The sequence below is a fragment of the Mytilus californianus genome, unplaced genomic scaffold, assembly GCF_021869535.1.
Source record: "Mytilus californianus isolate M0D057914Y unplaced genomic scaffold, xbMytCali1.0.p SCAF_10, whole genome shotgun sequence".
In the NCBI taxonomy this organism is placed as follows: Eukaryota; Metazoa; Mollusca; class Bivalvia; order Mytilida; family Mytilidae; genus Mytilus; species Mytilus californianus.
The window spans coordinates 12,499,363-12,524,586 of NW_026262582.1; the positions used below are offsets into that span (position 1 = coordinate 12,499,363).

The 25,224-nt window shown below is 32.9% G+C and overlaps 1 protein-coding gene across 1 annotated transcript; it reads left to right on the top strand.

Moving 5' to 3' along the window:
• Positions 1–1,489: 1,489 nt before the first annotated feature.
• LOC127717630 (2',5'-phosphodiesterase 12-like) lies at positions 1,490–22,525 on the top strand. The gene is made up of 8 exons (XM_052223352.1): positions 1,490–1,748; positions 10,952–11,553; positions 12,988–13,127; positions 14,150–14,312; positions 15,606–15,738; positions 18,523–18,678; positions 19,804–19,918; positions 21,839–22,525. Exons 1-8 carry the CDS (start codon positions 1,545–1,547, stop codon positions 22,105–22,107), a joined length of 1,782 nt encoding a protein of 593 aa, XP_052079312.1. The 5' UTR covers positions 1,490–1,544; the 3' UTR covers positions 22,108–22,525.
• Positions 22,526–25,224: the final 2,699 nt, after the last annotated feature.

Here is a 25,224-nt window from a genome sequence, read left to right on the forward strand (position 1 = left end):
TCCCGTCCGACTACAACACTTTCTTCGAGTGTAGCGTAATACAAGCAGATTCCAGTTAGTATGTAAAATAGTAAATATGAAACCGAGTGCGGTAGGCGGAGGCAATAATCGACTTCCGTAAGTTCTGGTCAATGGTATCGGAAACATGCCGCTGATAGCGTCATTTTCCAAAAAGGGTAGAATCCTATTGAAAACAGGTTGGATAAATGGATAACTTGCCCCACTTATGAAAAGGGTTAAAATCCCGCTGAAATAAGGTCTGCCAAATCGCCCCATTCATGACAAATAGATAAACCACGATGAATTCAGTAATGCCAACTCGCCCCACTTATGAAAAATGATGCAATCCCGTTGTATATCTATGTTCCTGCCCCACTTATAAATAAAATCAATACCTATAAAAACCGTAGATAAACATGTTTTTGTAGTTCTTTTCTTTTTGTTGAAATAAAACAGAAAGAAGTGAGTATCAGTATTTCTGCGACTTGAATGCCAACTAGCCCCACTTGTGAAAAATAGAATAATCCTGATGAATTGAGTCATGCCAATTCGCCCCACTTATGAAAAATAGAAAAGTCCTGGTGAATTGAGTCATGCCAACTCGCTCCACTTATGAAAAAGGAAGTAATGCCGTTGAATTTATGTCTGCCAACTCACCCCACTGATAAATAAAAGTATGTACAGAATTAAAGCCTACCAACTAGTCCCACTTATGAATAAAAGAATTAAACTGTAATGCAGATAAGTTTTCATTTAAGTGGCGCGAGTTGGCAGATCTGAAAATTATATATTCATCTAGATTTTACCTTTTATCATTAAGTGGGGCGAGTTGGTAAACCAGTTTGGGGCGATTTTTTTAAAAGTGGGGCGAGTTGGTGAAAAAGTGGGGCGATTTGGTGTGGGGCTGTCAACGTATATTTGTTCCGCCTAACAGAAGTTCCACTGGAAACTTTGTTATAAACAATGTCATAATATCTATTCCTGTTGGAACAAATATTCTATACCATTTATTCCGTTAGGAACATATACTGTAATATTTATTCCTGTGGAAATAATATTCAAGAATATTTTTTCCTTTTGGAACTTATATTATGAAGGAACTTCTATTCCGTGACAGGGCGATTTGCCAGTGGGGCGATATGTCCTGCTTCCCCTTGATACCACGTTTAAGACGTCATTTTTGTTGCTGCAATGGTTGTGATGTCAAGATAACAAAAAAATCATAACTTCGTTCACTTTTTGACGTGTCCACATTTTCCATATTATGTTGAAAATTATATGAAATAACGTGGGGTAATTTTGAAATTCCATCAGGCTAAAATGATATCTGATACTTTGCAGGTATCATTTATGCACAAATGAATAGTAAATGAGTCAGAAAAGCCACAATAAAGCATGTATAAGCATCAACATTTCTTATAAATATCAAAAAGAGTTTTCTAACTTTAGAGGTACGAAAGAACTGTTGGACTAGTTCCTACCTTTTCAACCAGTATGCTCTACCCGTCTAATTTACAGTACAGGGACCAGATTGACATGTTGCAATGCTATTAAGAAAAACTTGTGCAATAAACATCTTAAGTAAATTTGTTCGAAAGAAATCAGTAGCATTAGTTGGAATTTCAGACATGGAAGGAGTTTTTGTGCGATGTGTTCCAGAGGAGGAACGAATGCAGATTACCGTAAATTATAAGCACGAAGGGGGACCTTGTAAAACTGTCAATCTGGAAAGAATCCAAGTTGAAGAGGTACATGCAGTAGTTTTTAAAAGGCAGTGTCTGCGCGTACCCGCATGCGGGTACGAATAGTCAAATTGCCATTCATAGGCTACGCGTACCCACATCCGGTTTTATAATAAAATGCCATCGGATCGTGAATGAAACGTGAAATATATACGGAAATTATCGATAATATGGGGATTTCGTGTAGAACGAGTGAAGAGTATGAAAAATAATATTTACAAATTGTATTTATTAGATAATGATACATAATAAACATTGCAAATTAAATGCACACTGATGGAAAATGAAACTGTACAGTCCCTGTAAAAGAAAAACATGATAAAAATTAATACTATTATAAAATGTAAATGCAAATTTAAAGAATAAAATTTTACTGATTTTGAAAAATACCCATATGAGATTTAATATTAATCTTTTAGTAAACTGTTAAACAGAAACTGAAATTTTAAAATATCTTAAACGACTAAAATTAAAGCTTGGGTGTCTACGAAGATGGTCAAATAAACATTTATTGATCTCATGATTTATGAGAACTGTGTGATTCCCTCACAATCAGGTTTTGTCCATCTTTAGTTACGCCAAGTTTAAAGTGGAAAGGACATTCCATTTGGAAAGTACTGAAAGTAGACATATCCTTAATATCATGAACGGTTTACAATAGAAAAACTAGAAGTATTCGACATAAAAAAAAATAAACTTGACTAATGGATGAAACGCGGCAAATTCGATTTAAAACTACAATTTAAAACAAATACCTTGTATTAGGTGTTTTTCCTGTCGAACTTGTTTGGAATTTTTTGCCACCTTGAATACAGGAAAAATTTATTCTGTTAAACTTTAATTCCTCTTTAATTTTTGTGTTTCCAGTTCTTATTTTCTCTGCAGCTGCAATTGACTCCGAGTTTCTTTTATACAATTGTATAAAATTAATCGACTGATAGTTCTGAACAAATTGTTCCAATTCATGATAACTTTGAAATGTCTTCCCCACATGTATATCACTCTCTTCCATTTTAATGATATTTATTAACTGAGAAAAACTGTTCACTAACCTATATATAAATATTTATAAAAATTCTGAGTAGTTTTAATCAATTTATTCACTAATTGCGACACATTCCGTATATATTTCACGTTTCATTACCGATCCGATGGCATTTTATTATAAAACCGGATGTGGGTACGCGTAGCCTATGAATGGCAATTTGACTATTCGTACCCGCATGCGGGTACGCGCAGACACTGCCTTTTTAAAACCAGTAAATTTGATGTAAAGCGTCGTTTAACCACCGAACATCCAAAAATCTAAAGCATTATTATAAAAAAAAATACAATAGAACGACACGGACACACACACAACATCAGAAATTACCGGTCTCACTAATAATTTAGCGACAAGAAGGAAAAAAAATAGCAACATGAAAGTTTATTTGCTATTAAAACAAAAATAAATCATTTGATTTTACTAAGGGTCCATAAAAAAAGAAAAAATTAAATAATGAAGAAATACCCCTCCCCCTAATTTTTGTTTTAATCCACACACTCATGTATTCCCTTATGGTTCATTCATCTATACACTATGCTGTAAACTGTAAATAAAATATCTTTAAAATGTCCTTGATAATGAAATAAAAGAAATTCTTAAACAAATGTTTATTCTCTTGTTTCTCGTATATTAAAAAAAAGGCACTTCACTATATATATATATATATTTCAATATTTATTTATTTGAAATGATTAATATTTGTTTATGCTAAATTTGCTTTCTTGTCACTAAATTATACTTCTTGTCGGTAAATTATTCTTCTTGTCGTTTCATGATGCTTTTTGAAGCTTCTTGTCGCTAATTAGTGAGACCCGATATTACACTTAAAATTATAGAACATATCAGTGTTCTCCCCAGGATTTTTGGATAGCACCAGGGTAACGCGTGTGGACTTCTTGGTGAAATATTTCATGCAAACAGTTGTTATGTAGACATTGATTCAGAAAATTATTGGTAAAATAGAAGTAAATAAAAAAAAACAGTTTGTATACTTTAATATTTTTTTAAAATAAATAAATTATGATTCATAATAAAATATTCATCTGAATTTAAAGTAATTAAATCTTTTATAAAATCCAAAATCAATAAAAATAAAATATCATTCAAAAGAGAACAAAAATGTTCAATTTAAAAAACTTTCTAGTATCTAGAAAAAAAAAGTTGTTGTATGTGAAAGGATTCCTGTCATAAGAAGATATGAAATTAACAAGAACAATTGCAAATATTGTTTTATTATTTGAACCAGTTTCTATCTTAGATTTTCATAAAAAGAAATTTTTCATAAATTTTAGAACATTTTGCCATAGATTTCATGTAAATATTAACCTTTCTTGTCTTTGGTGATAATCAAACATAGATACAGACTTAATACTGCCCTAAAATCTAAATCTTTATTTGTCATGAACCATTTAAAAAGAATTCTTAAATCTATAAATTTATCTTTGGTCTATAGATCTATAAGTAACCATATTCAATGTCAACAACTAAGTCTCCCTATTTTCCTGCCTAAATGACAGGAAGTAGATATAAATAGATTTAACATGTGCTTATGGATAAAATTTGCAAGAATACTTCTGTTATTCATTAATTATGGATATAGATATCCAGTTTGAAGGTACAGTCATGCGTTTTATTTATAAAATATAATAGATTGCAATTAATTGTAAACCCAAGAGAAAATGAAAACGGGATCTATCGGGATCCCAGTCAAATCCCGGTAAAATTAGCGGGATAAGCCGGGATGGGCCTCAGAAGTCGGGATTCCATTCGGGATAAATATCTGAAACTGGGATCCCATTCGGGATATATGTCTGAAACTGGGATCCCATTGGGATATCTGTCTCAAGCTGGGATCCAATCCCAGTTGAAGCAAGATAAATATACGAAACTGGGATCCCATTGGGATAACTGTCTGAAACCGGGATCCCATCTTACTGTAAACAGGGAAACATAAACCAGAATTTTGTGTGGAATTTAAAAAAAATTATCCTGGAAATGTAAAATATATCCTGGTTATAGATTTCTGTGAAAAACCTAAATTTTGTAAATTTTCCTTTTTAAATCAATATATTTTGAATGACCCCACTTAAAACTGGTGCTTTGAAAAATTGGATGGCCATTTTTAAATGCCTCTCCCCCACTTATTGCTTCTAAAAATAAAAGTTGTCCTCTTTCAATGAAAATTTGAATTATTATTTGAATGCACTTGATAGATCAATTAATGGAAGTTAAGATGAAAAAAATAATTTCAAAATATTTATATTTGAAGTGTTTTCAGGTTAAAAATAATTAAAAGTAATCTTCTGATATGCATTTGCATTCAATTTGTTTTATTTTTTATTTTTTTAGAAAAAAAACCAATAAATTTAAGGAATATATTGTGAAAAGGTGATAAAAAAGGGGAAGTAACTGAAACATTTTTGAAATACACAAATTATTTATGACATAAAGCAAAGGTTATTTGTGTTAATTAACAATGTGTTTGACACCAAAGCTGTCAGGTGAAGCCCTGCACTTAATGGGTCACTTAATTTGACAGTTTACACAGCTAGCTGAACTTCTGTTGATGGAAGAATTACAAATTTTAGTTTGACAGTATTTCAAAGTCAGAAAAATGCCGAGATTTTCGCGATAAAACGAAAGGGCGCCCGAGAAACGCCAACGGCTGTTTTGCCAGACAAGCTGGATCGTTTCTGATTTTCTTCCTGTTGTCCGGCATTTAAATAACATAGAAAAATTATCAGATCAATGATAGGCCAACGATCGACATCGTAAAACCTTGGTTCTCAACTTATGTAAACAAGTCATGACCACGTGGTTTCTAGTAATTGTACTGAACAGTCCGACCCTAGAAAATACCGTCCTAGATAATGCGGCCACTAGTTCATCCGCATGCACCCTGTGCCGATTAAATTAAAGGTTTTTTTTTCTTATTTTTAAAAACTGGCCAGTAATAAATACTTTTATACGACACCCTTGATTTATTTTTATAATACCGTTACGGGGACGGATCAACTTCTGGCTGATATAATATGGGGCGAGATTGTCACCTCGACGTTAGAGTACTCAATAAAAACGTCATCAAAATGTGATTACGCTGTAGCAAAATAGAAGATTCCATGTGATGGTGAAGATGTTTTCAGATAAGTGCATTAAAAATTTAATTTAACATGTGTATATAATGAGATTATAAAATATAATTTATTGAGGAACAATGATTTTTTTATGGTTTTTTTTTTAGCAAATCAACATCAGAAAATCTGAAAGCATAAACCTGGGAACATGCAGATATATCTTATATATATATGTTCCTGCATAAACTGAAAAATATATTTATTTTTAACAACATTGAATAATCTTGTTGTCACATAACAGGCATAACTGGTAGATATGTAAAAATTTAATTGAATTGTGTGAATGGTTATTTGGTGAAAATAATAAGTCGCTAGTTTTTTATCTTCAGGGGATAGAAAAAGAGGGAGGGTAATTAATTTGATTCCAACTGGCTTCCAATGTATACTGTATAAACATGCAATAATATTTCTATTGAATTTATTGCTTCAAAATGTCTAGAACAATTGATTCTTTGTGGATTTTTTTGATACTTTTAGGGGATTAAATGATTAAATGGAGCTGCCAATTTTGAAAGTAAACGGATTGCATGCAGATTCCAGTTACCTTTACTCAGCAATACTAGTTGGAAGTACAGAGACAGCAAATTTAATTACAGAAAGGAGGAGAACTTCACATGTATCCTTTATATCTGACACACATTTTTAATATTATAATATTTGAAACTGAACAGCGAGCATCATTAAGCCATGGTGAAAACTGTGTATCTAAATACAATTAAGACAATGAAATGCTTGAAGGTGTTAGTGAACATGGGGAGGAGGGGTGGGGTGAGTACCATATTTAATTAATGGGTAATTTAACAATATAAGCAGCCATTAAAAATGGCAAACAAGTTTGCTAGTAGTACTAGTATCTATAATTTTGATGGAGGTTTAAGGATCTGACATTAAATACAAGTACATTTTTTTTTAATGGGAACTTGACAGCCATTGAAATAAGATATTAAACATGGCCAATACAATGTAATTCATGCCGCAATGTTTATATATACGTGACAGATTTGATACAACAAGGGCAATATTCATCTACCTTATAATGAGTAATAAATGTGTATATTCCCTCAGAAAATGCAAAATCGTAGCATTTCGGGAATCCCGCCAAAAGTCCGGGATTCCCGATGTAAATCCCAGTGGAAATATACTGGGATCCCAGTATATTTCCACTGGGATAAAATTTCGGGAATCCCGCCAAAAGTCCGGGATTCCCGATGTAAATCCCAGTGGAAATATACTGGAATCCCAGTATATTTCCACTGGGATAAAATTTCGGGATTCCCGCTAAAAGAGCGGGATCCCAATCAGAATCCCAGTATATTCCAATCAAAATCCCACAATATCCCAGTGGGATCCCAGTATATTTCAACCGGGATTTACATCGGAATTCCCGGACTTTTGGCGGGATTCCCGAAATTTTATCCCGGTGGAATTAGGTGGGATCCCACTTGGAATCCCATCAAAATTCCAGCTGGGATTTCAGTGGGATTCCAGATTTATTTTCTCTTGGGAATAAACTTGAATATGCTACGTGAACTAACTGGGTCATGTGATATGTACAGACAGATACTACAGTTTGAAACCCGACTATCATGCAATTAGTATGTCATAGTTAAAGATAATATTGGCCATGGTTTAATCAGAGACATATAATACTATAATATAAGAATTGGGAAATGTATAGTTGTCCATTATACGTAAGGAGCCACCATTATGATGTACAAAAAATGTACCTTTCGGGTCAAGACACTGTTTGTGTACAATGTATTTGCCGACTTGTCACAGGTCAGTGCTTGGGTGGAAAGAGTAGCCATAAAATAGTTATCTGTGATCATAAAGTTATGAACTCTTAATTAAAACACAAAAGAATCATGTTACAAGTGTTAATTACATCGATTAAATCCAATCAACAAGGTTAACCTCATAAGGTAAATCGATCACGTGGTGTAAACAATATGTGTTGAACTGGTTTGAACTGGTCAAATTTCACCTGGAATTTTATACCGCACGGAAAAGATATAACCAGTCGTTTAAAACTTTACCGATTTACGATTTTTTAACTAAATTTTTGGAACACGGAGAAAAATTATACATCGCTGTAAGAACGATACCACCACGGTAAAAAATTATACATCGCGGGCCCACGGTCCTTTAAGGGCCTGGGGAGAACACCGACATATGTGTGTACTGGTTGATTCCTCCGTTATTCCGAGCACCCCTAGAGAGCTGGGAGGGTACACTGGAATCTGTGTTCACTCCCTAATGGGATTAATCATGTTAATAGAGATGTGTCATTAACATTTTTACAACAACATTTACAAGGACAATCTCCACCCCAACACAAAGGGAATGCTACATGTAGGTCTCAGAGAAGTCTGTTGTATGGTGGAGGAAGCCAAAGTACTCTGAGAGATCCACTTTGGTGCTGGGCAGGAACAGATAAACCGAAGAGATGTTGGAAGATTGATCTCCAGGTCAAAGTCGAGGGCAGCTTTGACCTACCAAGGCCCCTACATTTAAGATTTAATGAATGAACAATTATTAAAATCTTGAAATAGAATTTATTCACATGTAGGTAATTGGAAAGGGATAAGGACAATTTACCTGTACAGGTTCATCCTGAATATGTATGAAATTTTTGCCACTGTAAGTTTAGCAACCAACTATCAATCAACCTGTATAGGTAAAGTTTTGATGCAATTTGTCATTTATACATCACCTGACTAATCAACAGTTAAAAACATTACATCTCTCCAGGTTAACTAATTAGTTTAACCACCAGTCCACATGGTCCATGGGTTTATGACATCAATAATTGACCAGCATCACATGCTTTATAACCCTAATAAATGGCCTTCATTTGATGGTGGACATAGCAGAAGGTGGACTTTTATAAGAGTATGCATGGTATGGGTTAGGGTTAGGGTTGTACTGTAGTAGTCTCATATTTTATGAAGTGTACATTTTATGGGAAGATAAACACACAAACATAGATAAATGAACAGCAGATTAAAATAAATCATTGCAAGAAACATGAAAAATATATGTTAGTTTCAATAAAATAAAATAAAAGACGAGCTTATTATGGTTAATTATTCAACTCAAATATCAGTACATTAAAAATAAAAAAAGGCGAATTATAGCTACATCAACTCCACGAACAATAAGAAATTCACTAATTACAAAAATATATTGTCAGATGAACATTTTTTTTATGTAATTCATAAATCATGTAAATAGTAATCTATTATAGATATCTTTTACAATATGAATAATACTTTGAAAAAAACAAAGACCCAGATTCTGGACGGTGGATCCTCATCCTATGGTAAAATTTTGCATACAACGTTAACATGTTTAATGATGTTAAATAATAATAGGGTCATTGACCTCTTTTTTACAGTATACATCATTCAAAGTGGTGTTCTAGGTGAAAAATACCACAACACAGGGAAATAAGAAGAACATCATCATGATCATGACGTTGTTAGCAATAAAATGTTGAAGTTTGCCTTTTTTAACTACCAACTAGGTAACAGATTGGCTCATACGTTACACATGCATCATTGACTGTCTAGAATTATAAATATCATTACCTCCAGTATCATGAGTATATAATGAGTCATCATTACCATGAAGACTTTGAACATAATAGCCAGTCATGGTTTTTACCTTTCCATCCATTCACCATGTTCACATTTGCATCATTGATATCTAAATGTATCTCTTCGATATTGTTACAGTTGATATATTTGATATTGTTAAAGTTGATATATTTGATATGGTTACAGTTGATATATTTGATATGGTTACAGTTGATATATTTGATATTGTTACAGTTGATATATTTGATATGGTTACAGTTGATATATTTGATATGGTTACAGTTGATATATTTGATATTGTTACAGTTGATATATTTTGCCTAATTCACCTTTTCAGAATCTAAAGGACTCTGGGTAAACTGGGTAATTTCATTGTAAGTACACCAAAATTAAAAATAATGTTTCATTATTGGTTGAATTTCCATTGTTTAGAAAGTTTTTGGCCAATCACAATGTTTTGGAGTACGCTTTTGAAAATATTACCCAGAATGCATTAGATTCTGAAGTAGCGAATTGGATGAGGTCAAAAACATACATCTGTACTTGTTTCCTCTCTCCTGGCTAGGTAGGTACTAAGTAGATACTAGGTAGGTACTAAGTAGATACTAGGTAGGTACTATGTAGGTTCTAGGTAGGTACTATGTAGGTTCTAGGTAGGTACAAGGTAGGTACTAGAATTAAAAATATATTACTTAGACATACTTGCTATACAGGGAAATTTTCTGGACTTTAATATTGTGTAATAAAAAATGTCTGGATTTTATCAGTGCTCTTCTAAGAATATCCATAAAATATATTAGGATAGGCACGACAATTCAAGGTCATGAAGGTGTACAAGGTAATGAGGCAGGAAACATAAATTTGTTTATTTACGTCTGATCAGTGTATGAGTTGCATTGATTTTCCCATCATCATGATCATATACATGTACATGTTCATTGTAAACATGGTAATTCCCAGTTAGAATAAAAATGCAACATTGAACAAAAAGATTTGTTCCTGCATAAATTTATGTAGGCATTTGTGTGAAGGACTATGCACGTGTAAAAACATAAACAGGAAACAAATAAAAACAAAACAACACACTTCAAAAGATTTTTACTTCACATTCATTTGTATATATTGTAAAGTGTATTTGAGACCCCTGTAGAGTCCTGAGTATTTTTTTTCGCTATTCTGGTCAGAGGTACTGAGTAGGAATACCTACGGTTTCATTGATAGACTTTGGGGTATACACATGTACATGTAGGTCACTGCCAGTGGTGAATAGAAGAATGACATGTTTCAATTTGCTAAAAAAAAACTTGTTTAATTGAAAAAAAGATCCCTCTTCATGCTCTCAACATGCTTAAATCACCAGAAAATTTACAACTGGGAATATCATGAAATTTACCTTAACTTTAACATAGCTATTGTTTATTTTATTTTCAGGTGGGTAAAACGATAGAAAGACTAAAGGCAAGCATGTTAAAAAAACTGTCAAAGAAGAAAAAAAGGAAGAAGCAAGAATCAGCAGATTGTGCTGAAGAACCTGACTTAAAAATATGGCTTACTGTGAAAGAAAAACTTATTGAAAATGAGGCTACACCTATAAACCAGACTTTTGTGGAAGGAGCAGTGCTACATATCGAAGACCAATTGTTACCAGTAGAAATTAATGTACCTGTTATCACTGCTCTTGTCTTACCAACAAATATAATGGTTGGATTCCCCATTTATCCTAAAATACATGCTGAATTCTGTGACTTACAAAACTCAACGTTTACTTGGTATCAGTGTAAATCTGTGGAAGATGAATCACAAAAGAAAAAAAAGACTAAAGAAGTTTGGGATAAAGTTTCTGAAGGTTTTTCATACACACCTTCAGTTTCTGATTTAGGAAATAAATTGAAATTGACATGTATGCCAAGACTTGGGCATCGCTCTGGAGAAGAGTTTAGTAGTATGTCTAAGTGTGATGTGGAGGCTGGACCAGGTGTCTGTCCATTTGAAAACAGGCATTTGTACACACAGAATACACTGGAGGATGATGGGTAATTTTTTACACCATAGAAAGTTGAACTTCCATGTCATTTCATCTCTGGTAGAGAGTCATCAAATTGACAATCAAACCACTTGTTCTTTAGACTTAGTTTAATATATTCTTTTAAAACATTAAATTTCTCAAATGGCAACACTCCAGAAAATTGGAATAATGTTCCTTACTTTGCAGTCTCCTAATCAAATTTATTTTTATCATGTTTTGTGAAACCAAGCTACCATTTTGAGCAAAATTTGGTAATGTGATGTTAGGAAATATATGAAGGTTGTCCTGATTTTAGTGTAGAACAGATAAAAGACATACCTGCAGTACTAGTAATTGCCAGAAGAAATTTTTAATTTTGTTTGGGTCATTTTAAAATCATTTTGACAAATGTTTGAAACATGTAAAAACAACTACTGTGGATTCATTTATTTTTGTGGATACCTATTTTTGTGGATTGAGAAAAAAATTTATTTTCGTGGATATCTGATTTTTTCGTGGTTTTACAAAGGTCTGTACAAAAGTCTATAGAAAATTTGTACTTTTTTCTTAACATTTAGATACGTGGTTCACATGGTTCACCTGTAACCATGAAATCCTCCAAAAACTGGTATCCGACGAATAATGATGAATCCACAGTTTTACATGTATTTTTGAAAAGAAATAAAATTATCCAACATTTTCCTTTTCAATCTTTCAGCATGTTCAATATACATGTTTACAAGAGTTCTAAATAGTCCATTTGCCAATATAAACCATGTTTCCAATTGTAAAATGTTTTGCAAAGGAAAATATAACATCTGTTTATGACAAGCTGTATCCCTGCTTACAAAAAACAAACAGAATGAGCATGGTACAAGATCTGAATTTTTATTTACATTAGGGAGCAGCCATTTAACTTCAAGGAGGGTTATGATTTTTTGTTTTGCAAGTCAGAAAATTTTGTGAACATTTTTTTTTAGTTTTTTCGACGTTATCAATCAAATTATTTTTTTCAAAATTGAACACTATTATATGTCTATAAGGTATGGGGAAAATCTGGATTCAGAATATTTTTTTTTGTCATCTGCTTGACCACAATATTTTTTTTCATCAAATTGGGGATCAGAATATTTTTGTAGGAAAAAATCCTAACCCCCCCCCCCCCCCTTTGAAGTTAAATGGTTGTTCCCTTAGTGACACATTTATGGTAAAAATAGGATTACAAAAACATTTAGCTAGTACATTACACTTGGCAAAAATGAGATTACTAAATTATGTATAAAATAAAACTTCAAAACATGCTCTTTCCATAAAGTGTGTAAAGGCAGGGATACAGTTTGTCCTAACTTGGTTTTTGTTTCCCTTTCCAACAAATTCTAATATTAGAAAAAAGTCAGCAATTGGAAAAGGAACTATTACACCCATGACAAAAAGTGTTTAGATTTAATTCTTCTTATTTCAGTATAAGAATAGTATGCTACAACATACTAGCTGATATATATGCAGACTCAGACTTCAGTAGAAATGAATTGTTTCCATACTGTCCACCTTATGCATTAGCCATTGATTATAGAAAACAGCTATTAGTAAAAGAAATCACAGGTAAATATGTAACATTATACAATTATTGACTATTGATGAGGTTGGCCTTGGTAAATATCATATATTTAGAGTTGATATATCATTATATCAACTGATATCAAATATCAACAATTGTTTTATTAAATGACTTTTTTGTCCATTTCCAATTTGTTATTAATTTTCACAATACAAAATTTCATAACTTTAATTTTATTGGGTAAAGATTGCATGAAATGCAGTCAAAACTGGTACTGACTTGATATCTAAATCTTCCAAGGTTTATTACTACCTTTCATAGTACAAACAAAATAGTGCAGTGAAGTGCTAATTCTTTAGATCCTATCCAGTCAATGTCATGCAATTTATTAATGATATGGTATACTCAGATATTCAAGTTACAATATGTGTATTTGAATAACCATACTTATCAAGAAGAATTTTCTTTATTAAAATCATGGTGCATGAATCTGTGATAAAAATAGGTTCAACTACAAAGGTACAGTCAGTTTACCGACCTTGCAAGGGCTGTATAGCCAGTCAAGGTCGTTAAAAACTTCCATATATATATAGGTACAGTCAGGAACAAAGGAAGATAACTCAAATGCAAATTTATAAATTTGCGTAGCTAAATTTATACAAATCAATGTATTATTTTAAATTCACAAAATTGCAAATGAAAGCAATATTTACCCTGCAGTGCTCACAATCACTTTGATTGTCTATTTATATATACACAAAATTTAAATGTCCTATGGGAAATTTCCTTCTGTAGCCATTATTGCATAGATAAGGATAAAATATAATGATATATTTATAATCATGAAATTTGCTGATGGGGACAATATTACATAGGACAATATTTTGTTTTACAAATACACTCACCCAGTGAAGCATAAGCATCAAAAGTAATTACATTTTGAGCAATTATTATAAGATTGATTCTGTATAAAGACCATTATGTGTATTTATTTAAATTTATCATATATTTGTCTTTAAAGCATTGGATTTAACATGTTTAAAAATTAGATATGGCTCTTTTATAGGTTACAACAGTGATTTGATTTGTCTGCAAGAGGTTGACAGGAAGGTGTTTATCAATGATCATTTACCAGCCTTTGAATCTCTTGGATATAGTGGAGTTCTCCAAGAAAAAGGAGGAACAACACCAGAAGGAGAAGCTACTTTCTACAGAAATTCAAAGTTTAGGTTTGTAGTTTGATACAAAACTAAGGCTAATTTAAAATCATTTAAATTCAGTGGCATTAGTTAGTTTTGCTGGATTTGTATTTTAGGGTTTTAAATTTTTTTCCAGTCAGAGGTCACCACTGTTCGGAATTTAATGGGGGGAGTGACTTCTCCCTAGCATCCAAACAGGGAGAAGTGGAGACCCAACAGAAAGATTTCAGGGACAATTTAAGGATCACATTAATGCTTTTCATTCATGAATTAAATTTCCCAGCATTTATACCTTTTTTGTTTTTTTAGGAGCACTTTGCATGACAACTGTTAAGACGTTATTTCCTTACCTTGTGGTCTGAATGAATTGATAAAGGAAATGAAAAATAATACAATTATCAAAATTTGCTGCACCTCAAAACCGTTTTCAACCAAATTCTGTTTAAATTTGCTTATAATTGTGCTTAATAACAGTCATGTCAGTAAATAAAGTAAGAACCTAGGACCCCCCCCCCCCCCCCCCCCCTTTTCCCCCCCCCCCCCAAAAAAAGAAAAGTAAAATCCAATTGTAAAGTACATTTAAATATCTAAAATAGGGTTTCATTTCCTTTTATTGCCAAGATCATTATAAATAGATATATTTATTATTTAATTTTTTAATTTTAATTTTGGAGTAAAAGACCAATTCAGGGGTAACATGTTATTATGCTGTATATCGGAATCCTCTGCATTTGGATAAAAAAAAATTCAAAAATTATGAGGGGACATTGGGGAATTTTTTTGAAAATTGAGGGCAACGTAGACGTCTCCATGGAGATTCTGTAGAGCAAAGAAGGGAATCCAAGGGAGACAAAGTCGATCACTTCGTCTGGTGTGGATGACCCCTGACAGTAGTCAAAATCATTTGTTGACATTGAAATGAATATATTTTCATTCATAAAGCAAAAGTGCATAAGGCAAGATAAAACAGATGGTGCACAGAAAAGGAAGAGCTCTCTATTTTGGATACTTAGGATGCTGGTCTTAACTTTCATTAAAAAGAGTCTGTACCAAGTCGGGACTGGGACAGTCATTGGCCAAAGGAACAATTCAGATATCCAACTTTCAGCCTGGTTAAATACATTGAGCAACCTCAGGGTCAAATTTAATGATGAAAGGTGTCATATGTAATGACCTCTTTACCAACCAGAATACCCAAAACCATTTCTGAATAGTCCATTGTCCTATGATGCTTGTTGTATGAGGAGTTTGAGAATTACAAAATTTCTGTTAGAATTATCTTTTTCATTTCTGTCATTTTACCATTAGTCATTTTCTTTTCAGACAAGTAGAAGACTGTAGCATAGAAATCAGGAAAGCCATTAATGAAGATGGTAAATACAATGATATAAAAAACATTGTTTCTACCAATGAAACATTAAAACAAGAAATGGATACGAGAGGAAGCATTGTCCAAGTACGTAGAAATTCAGAAATTATTGTGATGGTTTTATTGATGCTAAAAATACTAAGTACTGCATCAGGTTTGCAATGATAAATACTCACATTCAAAAGTCTGTAGTGATTTTCCTTCATAGACTTTTTGCAATAGACTATTTTCATATTACCGACTTTTGACTCCAGATTATATAATTTGTCGACTGGTTACCTTGGACATCATGGTACTCGGTCAAGTAAGAGCATCCAAAATAAGTAAAATCAAACATATAATCGGTGTAATTTGAGGGGAAATTTTACTGTTTTCCGATGATTTTGTAGTGAAAAAAAAATATTAACCAGGTAATTTTCCCCCTAAATTGTACCGATTGAAAGCTTGGTTTTACTTCTTTAGCTTGCTCTTACCTGACTTGGTACAAAAATGTGGTACCATGATGTCCAAGGTAACCAGTCGACAAATTATATAATCCGGAGTCAAAAGTCGGTAATATGAAAATAGTCTATTGCAATTGCATTAATTAGATTTTGCATTTTTGCCAGTAATAATAATAGTAAATGCACAAATTAATTTCTGAATTTACATTACATGATAATGGTTGAAAAATTGTATGATATTGTCCCTTGGAAAATAAGATTATTTGAACGCTACCAATTTTCTGAGGGATTAAATTCTTGAATCATGTTAATGGTTATGTAATATGAAAAGGATTCTCAATTAATTTCAACCCTTTTCAAAGACAATCCTTTGTTTTGTTTATAGACTGACATCCAACAGCCATAGCTAAATACCAAAAAGGTGGTGGATTCTCAGAACAATCTCTGACTAACCAAAAGTTGTTGATATTTAGCTTATTTGAGAGCTACTCTCATTTCTAGGTGTCTTTTACATCTGTTTGTTTGATATGAACCAATATTAATATTACACTTATATGGGGAGTGACTCTTAAGATCAGATTGACATTTCTAAGTGTGATTGCTTATCATATTTAAATATTTATGTCCTAAATGTGCTGTTTTGTTTCATCACCCTAGTCTAGAAAAGTTGAGAAAACATTAAATATTGACTAAAAATTCCTAAATAACAAAAACATTGTACAGAGGAAGAGGATACCAAGAAGCCACAAAAACAGACAACACCATGGCTAAAATGAAAACAGACAACACCATGGCCAAATAAAAACAGACAACACCATGGCTAAAATAAAAACAGACAACACCAAGGCCAAAATGAAAACAGACAACACCATGGCCAAAATGAAAACAAACAACACCATGGCCAAAATGAAAAAAAAAACCAAAAGACAACAACAGTCAAAAAAATTTTACACAAAAATCAGGGGTGCACTCAGTCGCTCTTTGAAAGGTAAGCTGTTCCTGCTGCACCAGGTGCACTCGTCTTGTTACTCATTAAAATAAACAGTAAAATCTGATGTAAAGGTCACCTCTATTACAAGAAAACCTGTCTTGTTAGGTCACCTCTTCTTGGCTTGCTGCATTTTGAACCTCAATTTAAAAGTCACTTCTCTTATAAGGTCAGATTTCTTTGGTCTCAAAAACTATATTTTTTTAGTATCAAACCTCCACCTTGTGATGCACTTGTACGTGTTTGTTAGGGTAATACCTGTATGGAGACCTAAGTGATATTTAAATTTGACTAGTTGTAAACATATCAAAAAAAGACCGCACCCCAAAATTAAACTCATGCTTGTTATGCCCCCTGCCATAGCGGAGGGGGCATTAAGTTTTACCCTTGTCCGTAATTATAGAGTCATGCCCCTTTACAAATGGAAAAATTGCTGAATTTTTCGTTTCCATTCTCTAACTTTAGTTTGCCTCAACAAAATGTTATATACACAATGCTTATTACTACAAATCACAGATCAAATTTGAATTTTGGTGGCATCACTTTTACCGTTCTAGAGTTATACCCCTTTACAAATGGAAAAATTGCTGCATTTTTTGTTTCCATTTTCTTACTTTAGTTTGCCTCAACTAAATGTTATGAAACTTATACACATTGCTTATTACCACAAAACACAGATCAAGTGTGAATTTTGGTGGCGTCACTTTTACCGTTCTAGAGTTATGCCCCTTTACAAATGGAAAAATTGCTGAATTTTTTGTCTGTTCTCTTACTTAAGTTTGCCTCAATCAAGTGTTATGAAACTTATACACAATGCTTATTACCACAAAACTCTGATCAAGTACAAATTTGGGTAGCGTCACTTTTAAGGTTCTTGAGTTATATCCCTTTATAACGTTATATGCAAGGGGGGGCATCATCCGTGTCCATGGGACACATTCCCCATTTATTTGTTTCTTGTATGAACATGTTTTCGACTAAGAGCGGCCTTATCAGGACAGTAACATATTGTAGAACAAACATAAATAAATTTGGCGGCAAATTTTTCATGCATATCAAGAGAAGAACATTTTGATGTAATATGAACATCAACCTGCAATTTTGTTCTAGACTGACACCTTGAGACAAATATTTGTCCATACTTATTCACATTTAACAGTTTGGAAGAAGACTTGGCGCCCTCTATAAACACATTATTCTGAATCTAAGCTGACCAATCTTTGCTCTTACTCCTAAATGCCTTATGCTTTTTGCAGAAGCAATAAATGCCAATTTGTTAGTCTTTGGTTTGATATTTTGCAAGAGATTAAGCCAATGACCTCTTTCACTAGAGATAAGGAAGCTATCATGAGACCACTAAAATACAAAAATCTGTTTGTGTGTCTCAATAGGAAGTTACATTTAGGGGAATTAGTTTTAATATATTGTATTCTAATTTAGGTACTAGTTTTAGAATCTGTAATAAATCCAGGATGCAGACTATGTGTAGCCAATACACATCTATACTTTCACCCTAAGGCATGTTGTATCAGATCATTACAGACTGTGGCTATCATCAGGCATTTACAAGATGTAATACAGAAACAGACTGCAGAGGTAAACATTTTACTGTGGATTTATGATTATCCAATGGATACTAATTTTCGTTGATTTTATTTGTACACTTGAGCCACACATTTTAATGATCAGCAAAGTAAAATATTCTATAAGGTTGTATGCCAACGTTCGTAAATTCACGAAACTAAATATCCATCAAAATACAAATTTCCCTTACTCTAGGTATATTGGTCACCACGAAAATAAATGAATCTACAGTAGTAATAGAGAGGAGAAAGATACCAATGGAATATATTCAAACTAATAAATCGAAAAACAAACTGACATGTCATGGCAGAAAAAGAAAAAGACCAAAAGACAAACAACAGTATACAAAACACAATATAGAAAACTAAAGACTGAGCAATACGAACCCAACCAAAAAGTAGGGGGTGATCTCAGGTGCTCTGGAAGGGTACAGATCCTCCTCAAAATGTGGCACCCTTTGTGCTGCTCACTTAGTAAGATGTATTACAGAAACACACAGCAAAAATAAACCCCCAGAAAATAGATTTCACAATACAGCAAAAGGATAAAGGATATTACTGAAAATATTGAACAGTCAAACAGACCACACTCAACTACTAACACCTAACTCCCCAAGTTAAAAAGATGTAAAAACAAAGAAAAAATCATGGTCCAGATAGCATTACTTGACACAAACCTTATTTTTTGCCTATCTATACCATATGTTGTAAAAGTAAAATTCAACTGCCCATCAAGGACAGCCATCTAAATTTAAACTCAGAGTTTGTTTTAAAACATTGAATTGTAACGGTAAGCAGTAGTACTGAATATGTCACTGTTCAATGATCTTTTGGGACTAGGGAGGATAACAATATATTTTATTATTGCCAGGGTCCCCTAAAAAAGAATGCACATTTTTTTTCCGTCCTCATCAAATCAATATTAATTTTCATACAAGAAATTTACGATACTTCATACATGTAGTGTCTAAGGGTTAACAAATAACTAGATTTATTTTTACTTGCTATGAAATTTTTGATAAAAAACTCACAAAAGAGAAAGTATTTCCTTCTTTTTAAATGCGATACAATTTATTATTTATATTTTCCCAATAATTGCAGGGGCAAATATTCTATAACCCAATATTAATTCTTTCAGGGATATAAAGTATCATCTGTCTTCTGTGGAGATTTCAACTGTACCCCTAAAGGTGGAGCTTATGAGTTCATTACAAAGAAACATTTAGGACCAGATAACTATAGCTGGAGTAACAGTAAGTCTGATTAGATACTGATAACTAATTAATTTTAGTGAGCAATATTTATTATCACGACTTTCTTAAGGAAAAAAAAAATCAAATATAAAAGGTCATGACTTATCTTGTTTAAATAGACAAAGTAAGAAAATAAATTGTGCCAAATTAGCTGAAATGGCTAAAGATGAAAAAATATCTGCTTAAATAAGTTGGTCTACAGTATCTATTTTATTCATTGTATTGATGTGCAGAGTGATATAAAAGTATTTAAACAGAAAAGATTTCTTGGAAATAATTCCTGGTTTAAGTAACACTGTTGGTTGACATTCATTCCTGATAATGCTTTGGTACTGAGGTGATATCAATAATACATTTAGTATTTAAATTTTTAGTTCTTAAGTATGCAACTGTACTTAAAGTAAGTCCTTGGATGTTTTTTTTTAAATTTTCTGAAATATCTCTTCAGCTTGTTTGCTGTATAACATTTTATATTTTAGCCCTACCTTTCGATGATACCTGATGGTTGTTTTTTAAGAAACATGTGACCAGCACATGGCAATCAGTACGATGCGTAACATTTGATTGATTGAATGATTGTTGGTTGCTGTAACTTCCAGTGGTACACAGGGCTTCCAAAATTATTTTTAGCCAGCCGGACATTTTATAGATTATCCCGATTTTAATCCCTTAAGACTAAATAAACAAAAGGTAATTATGGTATTCAGTTGCCAAGTTGGCCATCCCAAATTTTTATGATTAACATTAAAAAAAAAATGATATTAAACTTTCTTTGATTCAAATTCGAAGTTCTGACGTAAACTGTTAAATTGGCAGTGCATCATTCGAAGTGTGCAACATCAGCGTACTTATATCTGCCTTAGACTATTTATTTGTGCAAAATAACATTGTCAAAAACTTTACTTTCGTTTTAATCTAATACGGATGTTATCCTGACAATGGTAAAACATGGAGCAGAGACGGATACGTAAAATCCGTGTACGTTTGCAAAGCGTAAAAGATTGTACGTAGCTCTTTCTACGTTATATCTTCAAGAAAATATTCGAAATAAACGTGAGATAAAGGTATCAATGACAATTTAAGCATTTTTTGAAGAAATTAGGATGCATAGTTAAATTTCACACCTGCCCACATGCGCACACGTGTACTAGTTCAAACAGAGACATGCCTCTGGTTCATACAACGTGGTTATGACGATTTTTCACCTTTTTATTTTTTCATCAAATCATATTTGTAAACGTATTTCTGATAATTTAAATCTTTTTGACTAAATTAATTAGATGCAAACCGCTGAAATGTAAGAAAATAACTTTGAATAGACCGATCAATGTCCGGTTCAAAATAGTTTACCTGTCACCTGAACAGGTAAATTTCAGCTGTTCGACAACTAATTAGCCTTGATTAAAATAAGAAGGTATTAAAGTAGGGGTTGTTTTGATAGTACTTAATGATCATGTCACTTTTATGACCGGAAATGTGTGGCTGTTAAAGGCAAAAGGTTGGGTCAAAAAGATCACGAATTATGTAAAAATGACCGTCTCTTAAGAAAGCCTTGAAAACTAAAAAGTATATGACCGTTTCATGCTTTGCCCAGCCGGACTTTTACCGGACATTATACAAATGTCCGGAATATATGACCGTTTTGGAAGCCTTGGTGGTACATAACATTTGTTATTATATCATAAAACCAATTGAACGACAATCATGCATATGTTTTAAGTGAGCTAAAACAACAAGTTTACTTCCAATGAAACAAGGATATATACACACATACAGAATTATGGTTACCAATAGCATATGACAATCTGTCTGTTGTGTATCATATGATAAAATTTGATAAAACATATTACTCTTATATACATTTCGAAAGGATCACCTCCATTTTTTCACACCAATTTAATGTTATTTTATTATTTATAGATCCAGACTTTACCCTTGAAGGGGCCTCATTCTCGCACGAATTGGACCTTAAGAATAGTTGCGGAATTGTGGAGTATACAAACTATGCTAGAAGTTTCCATGAACAGTTGGATTATATATTCATAGATTCCACAATGGACGTGATTTGTGTTATACCTATGCCAGAACATAGCGAAGTAGAACAACATATAGCACTACCAAGTGTTGTATTTCCATCAGACCATATAGCACAAATCTGTGATCTTAAATGGAAAAGTTTATATGAATAATATACATGGTTTATTTAAAATATAACTTTTATGACAGACATTGGTGTTTTTTTTTTAGAATTGTTACCCTGAATATTTGAAATGTGTGTGTGTGATTTCATTTATCCTTTACTCTAAAGAAATTAAATTAAATCAGATAATGATTTCGTAAGAAAATAGTAACCATGACATCACATCTTAAAACAAACATACAGTAAATTTCTTCTGGTTTATGGTTATAAATTGTTGTATGCTTTAGAATCTTTCAAACTTGAAAATGAAAAAAATTTCTTAACAATTCTAATGTGGGTTCATCTATTTTCTTGAAAACCCATCTTCATGGATTGAGGAGTATTGTATTTTTGTGGATAGTAAAGTACTTGATTTTGTGGTTTCTGCATACATGTTTTAAAGATGTTTGTTTTTTCGTAACACTGGAGTTCTTGGACACTTTATTCCCATAAAATCAAAGCAAATTAGTAAACAAAAAATAAAAATGAATTCACAGTCGATAAAAAAGAAAATGGTACCTGTTTATTTTTTGCGTTTGTGAAATGACCACATATTTTTCTGTTTTTCCGTGGACATACCCCCCTTTTTACAAAATTATATGACGATGTTGATGGCATGCATTGTATGATTCAAGCAGCTGAGCAATAATTTTTTGAACTAAGAATTAAGAATTGATGAAAAAATGCATAGGAAAAATATTGTTAGCAAGTTGAAATATATATTTATTTCAAACATTTTTATGTCTTGTTAGATATTTTTTTCTTTTTTTTTTGACCGACCAGCAGTCTTTTTTCGCATAAAAATCTGTAAACCTACAAATTAAAGAACCCTGGCCTAACTTTTGTTACATATTATTCAGCTTCTGTATAAAGTAATGATATGATATTTGGTGTGGAACTTTGTTTATATGGAGAGTTGAACTTTGCAGGCTTTTAAGGAAAACGACTTATGGTAATCAGATCTTAATTGACTAGGATTGCCTGTTTTCCTGCAGAAGGTAAGTGATTCTCTCCAGGCACTCCGAATTTCTCCACTCCCAAAAAAACTGACTGACGCAAGATAACCAATAGTGCTGAAAGTGGCGTTAAACACAATCAATCAGTCATTCCTATCAATTCCTTGGATATTAGTTGGACGTACTCTATAAGTCATGGTGCATTGACTTTGAAACTTTTGCATAGGTTAAAATAAAATTGAGAAGGGAAATGGGGAATGTGTCAAAGAGACAACAACCCGACCATAGAGCAGACAACAGCCGAAAGGCCACCAATGGGTCTTCAATGCAGCGAGAAACTCCCACACCCGGAGGCATCCTTCAGCTGGCCCCTAAACAAATATGTATACTAGTTCAGTGATAATGGACGCCATACTAAACTCCAAATTATACACAAGAAACTAAAATTAAAAATGATACAAGACTAACAAAGGCCAGAGACTCCTGACTTGGGACAGGCGCAAAAATGCGGCGGGGTTAAACATGTTTTTTGAGATCTCAACCCTCCCCCTAAACCTCTAGCCAATGAAGAAAAAAACAAACGTACAACAGTACGCACAGTAAAACTCAGTTTAAGAGAAGTCCGAGTCCGATGTCAGAATAGGAAACAAAAGAAAATAAACAAAATGACAATAATGCATAAATAACAACAGACTACTAGCAGTTACTGACATGCCAGCTCCAGACCTCAATTAAACTGAATGAAAGATTATGTCTTCATCATATGAATATCAGGCACAATCCCTCCTGTTAGGGGTTTAGTATTATACCATCATAAAATTTATGAGAAGGACATAACCCGTGTCATGCCAACAACTGGTTTTAGAATAAATATGTTTAATTCCGATGCAAAGACCCTATAAGTGAATCGATATTAAAGCCAAAATATGCAATCTTTAATGACCTGACAACAGTATCGAAACTATATCCCTTCTTAATAAGTCTGTTTAAAGATTTTGTTAGCTTTTGAGGTGAATACTGACATTTTTGTGCTTTGTATGTAAAGAATATTACCATAAAAGATTGGATGTGAAATACCCGAACGTATAAGATGTCTGCATGTTGAGTTATATTTACGAATGATGTCCTTATACCGATGACAAAATTTAGTAAATGTTTTGACTAGTTTATGATATTGAAAACCCTGGTGTAATACTTTTTCAGTAATACATAAATTTCTCTCGCTAAAATCTAAAACGTTGTTACATACACGAGCGAATCGTACAAGTTGAGATATATAAACACCATAAGATGGTGACAAGGGAATGTCACCATCTACATGTTTTAAGTTATGTTTAGGTAATCTTAAGAAAAACCACTTATGGAAAGTCAATGATATTTGATAGCCATTTGTTAAATCATTGGTACATCTAATTTCCATGGAAATTGTTTTGCCCAAACCACCCATGGTCTTGATGTTTAAACTTTTGCATAGTTTACCTGTTTTAAAAGTGTTGCAAATGAGAAGCGGACGATATCAAAGGGATTTTGAAACTCATAAGTCAATGACAAACTGACAACACAATGACAAAAAACAAAAAAAAAAATAACCAAAATAAATCAACCGTCTACAAAACACAACATTGAAAACTAAAAACTGAGCAACATGAACCCCACCTAAAACCAAGGGTGATCTTGGGTGCTCCCGAAGGGTTAACAGATCCTGCACTAATTGCAGTATAATTCAACATTTGCGTTATGGTATTGATATCAAACTCAGGTGAGACATGTCTCCAAGCCAACAGTTTATTTTTTTAGCTCACCTGGCCCAAAGGGCCAAGTGAGCTTTTCTCATCACTTGGCGTCCGTCGTCCTGCGTCCTGCGTCTGTTGTCCGTAAACTTTTACAAAAATCTTCTCCTCTGAAACTACTGGGCCAAATTTGACCAAACTTGGCCACAATCCTCATTGGGGTATCTAGTTTAAAAAATGTGTCCGGTGACCCGGGCAACCAACCAAGATGGCCGCCATGGCTAAAAATAGAACATATGGGTAAAATGTAGATTTTGGCTTATATCACTGAAACCAAAGCATTTAGAGCAAATCTGAAATGGAGGTAAAATTGTTTATCAGGTCAAGATCTATCTGCCCTGAAATTTTCAGATGAATCTGGCAACCCGTTGTTGGGTTGCT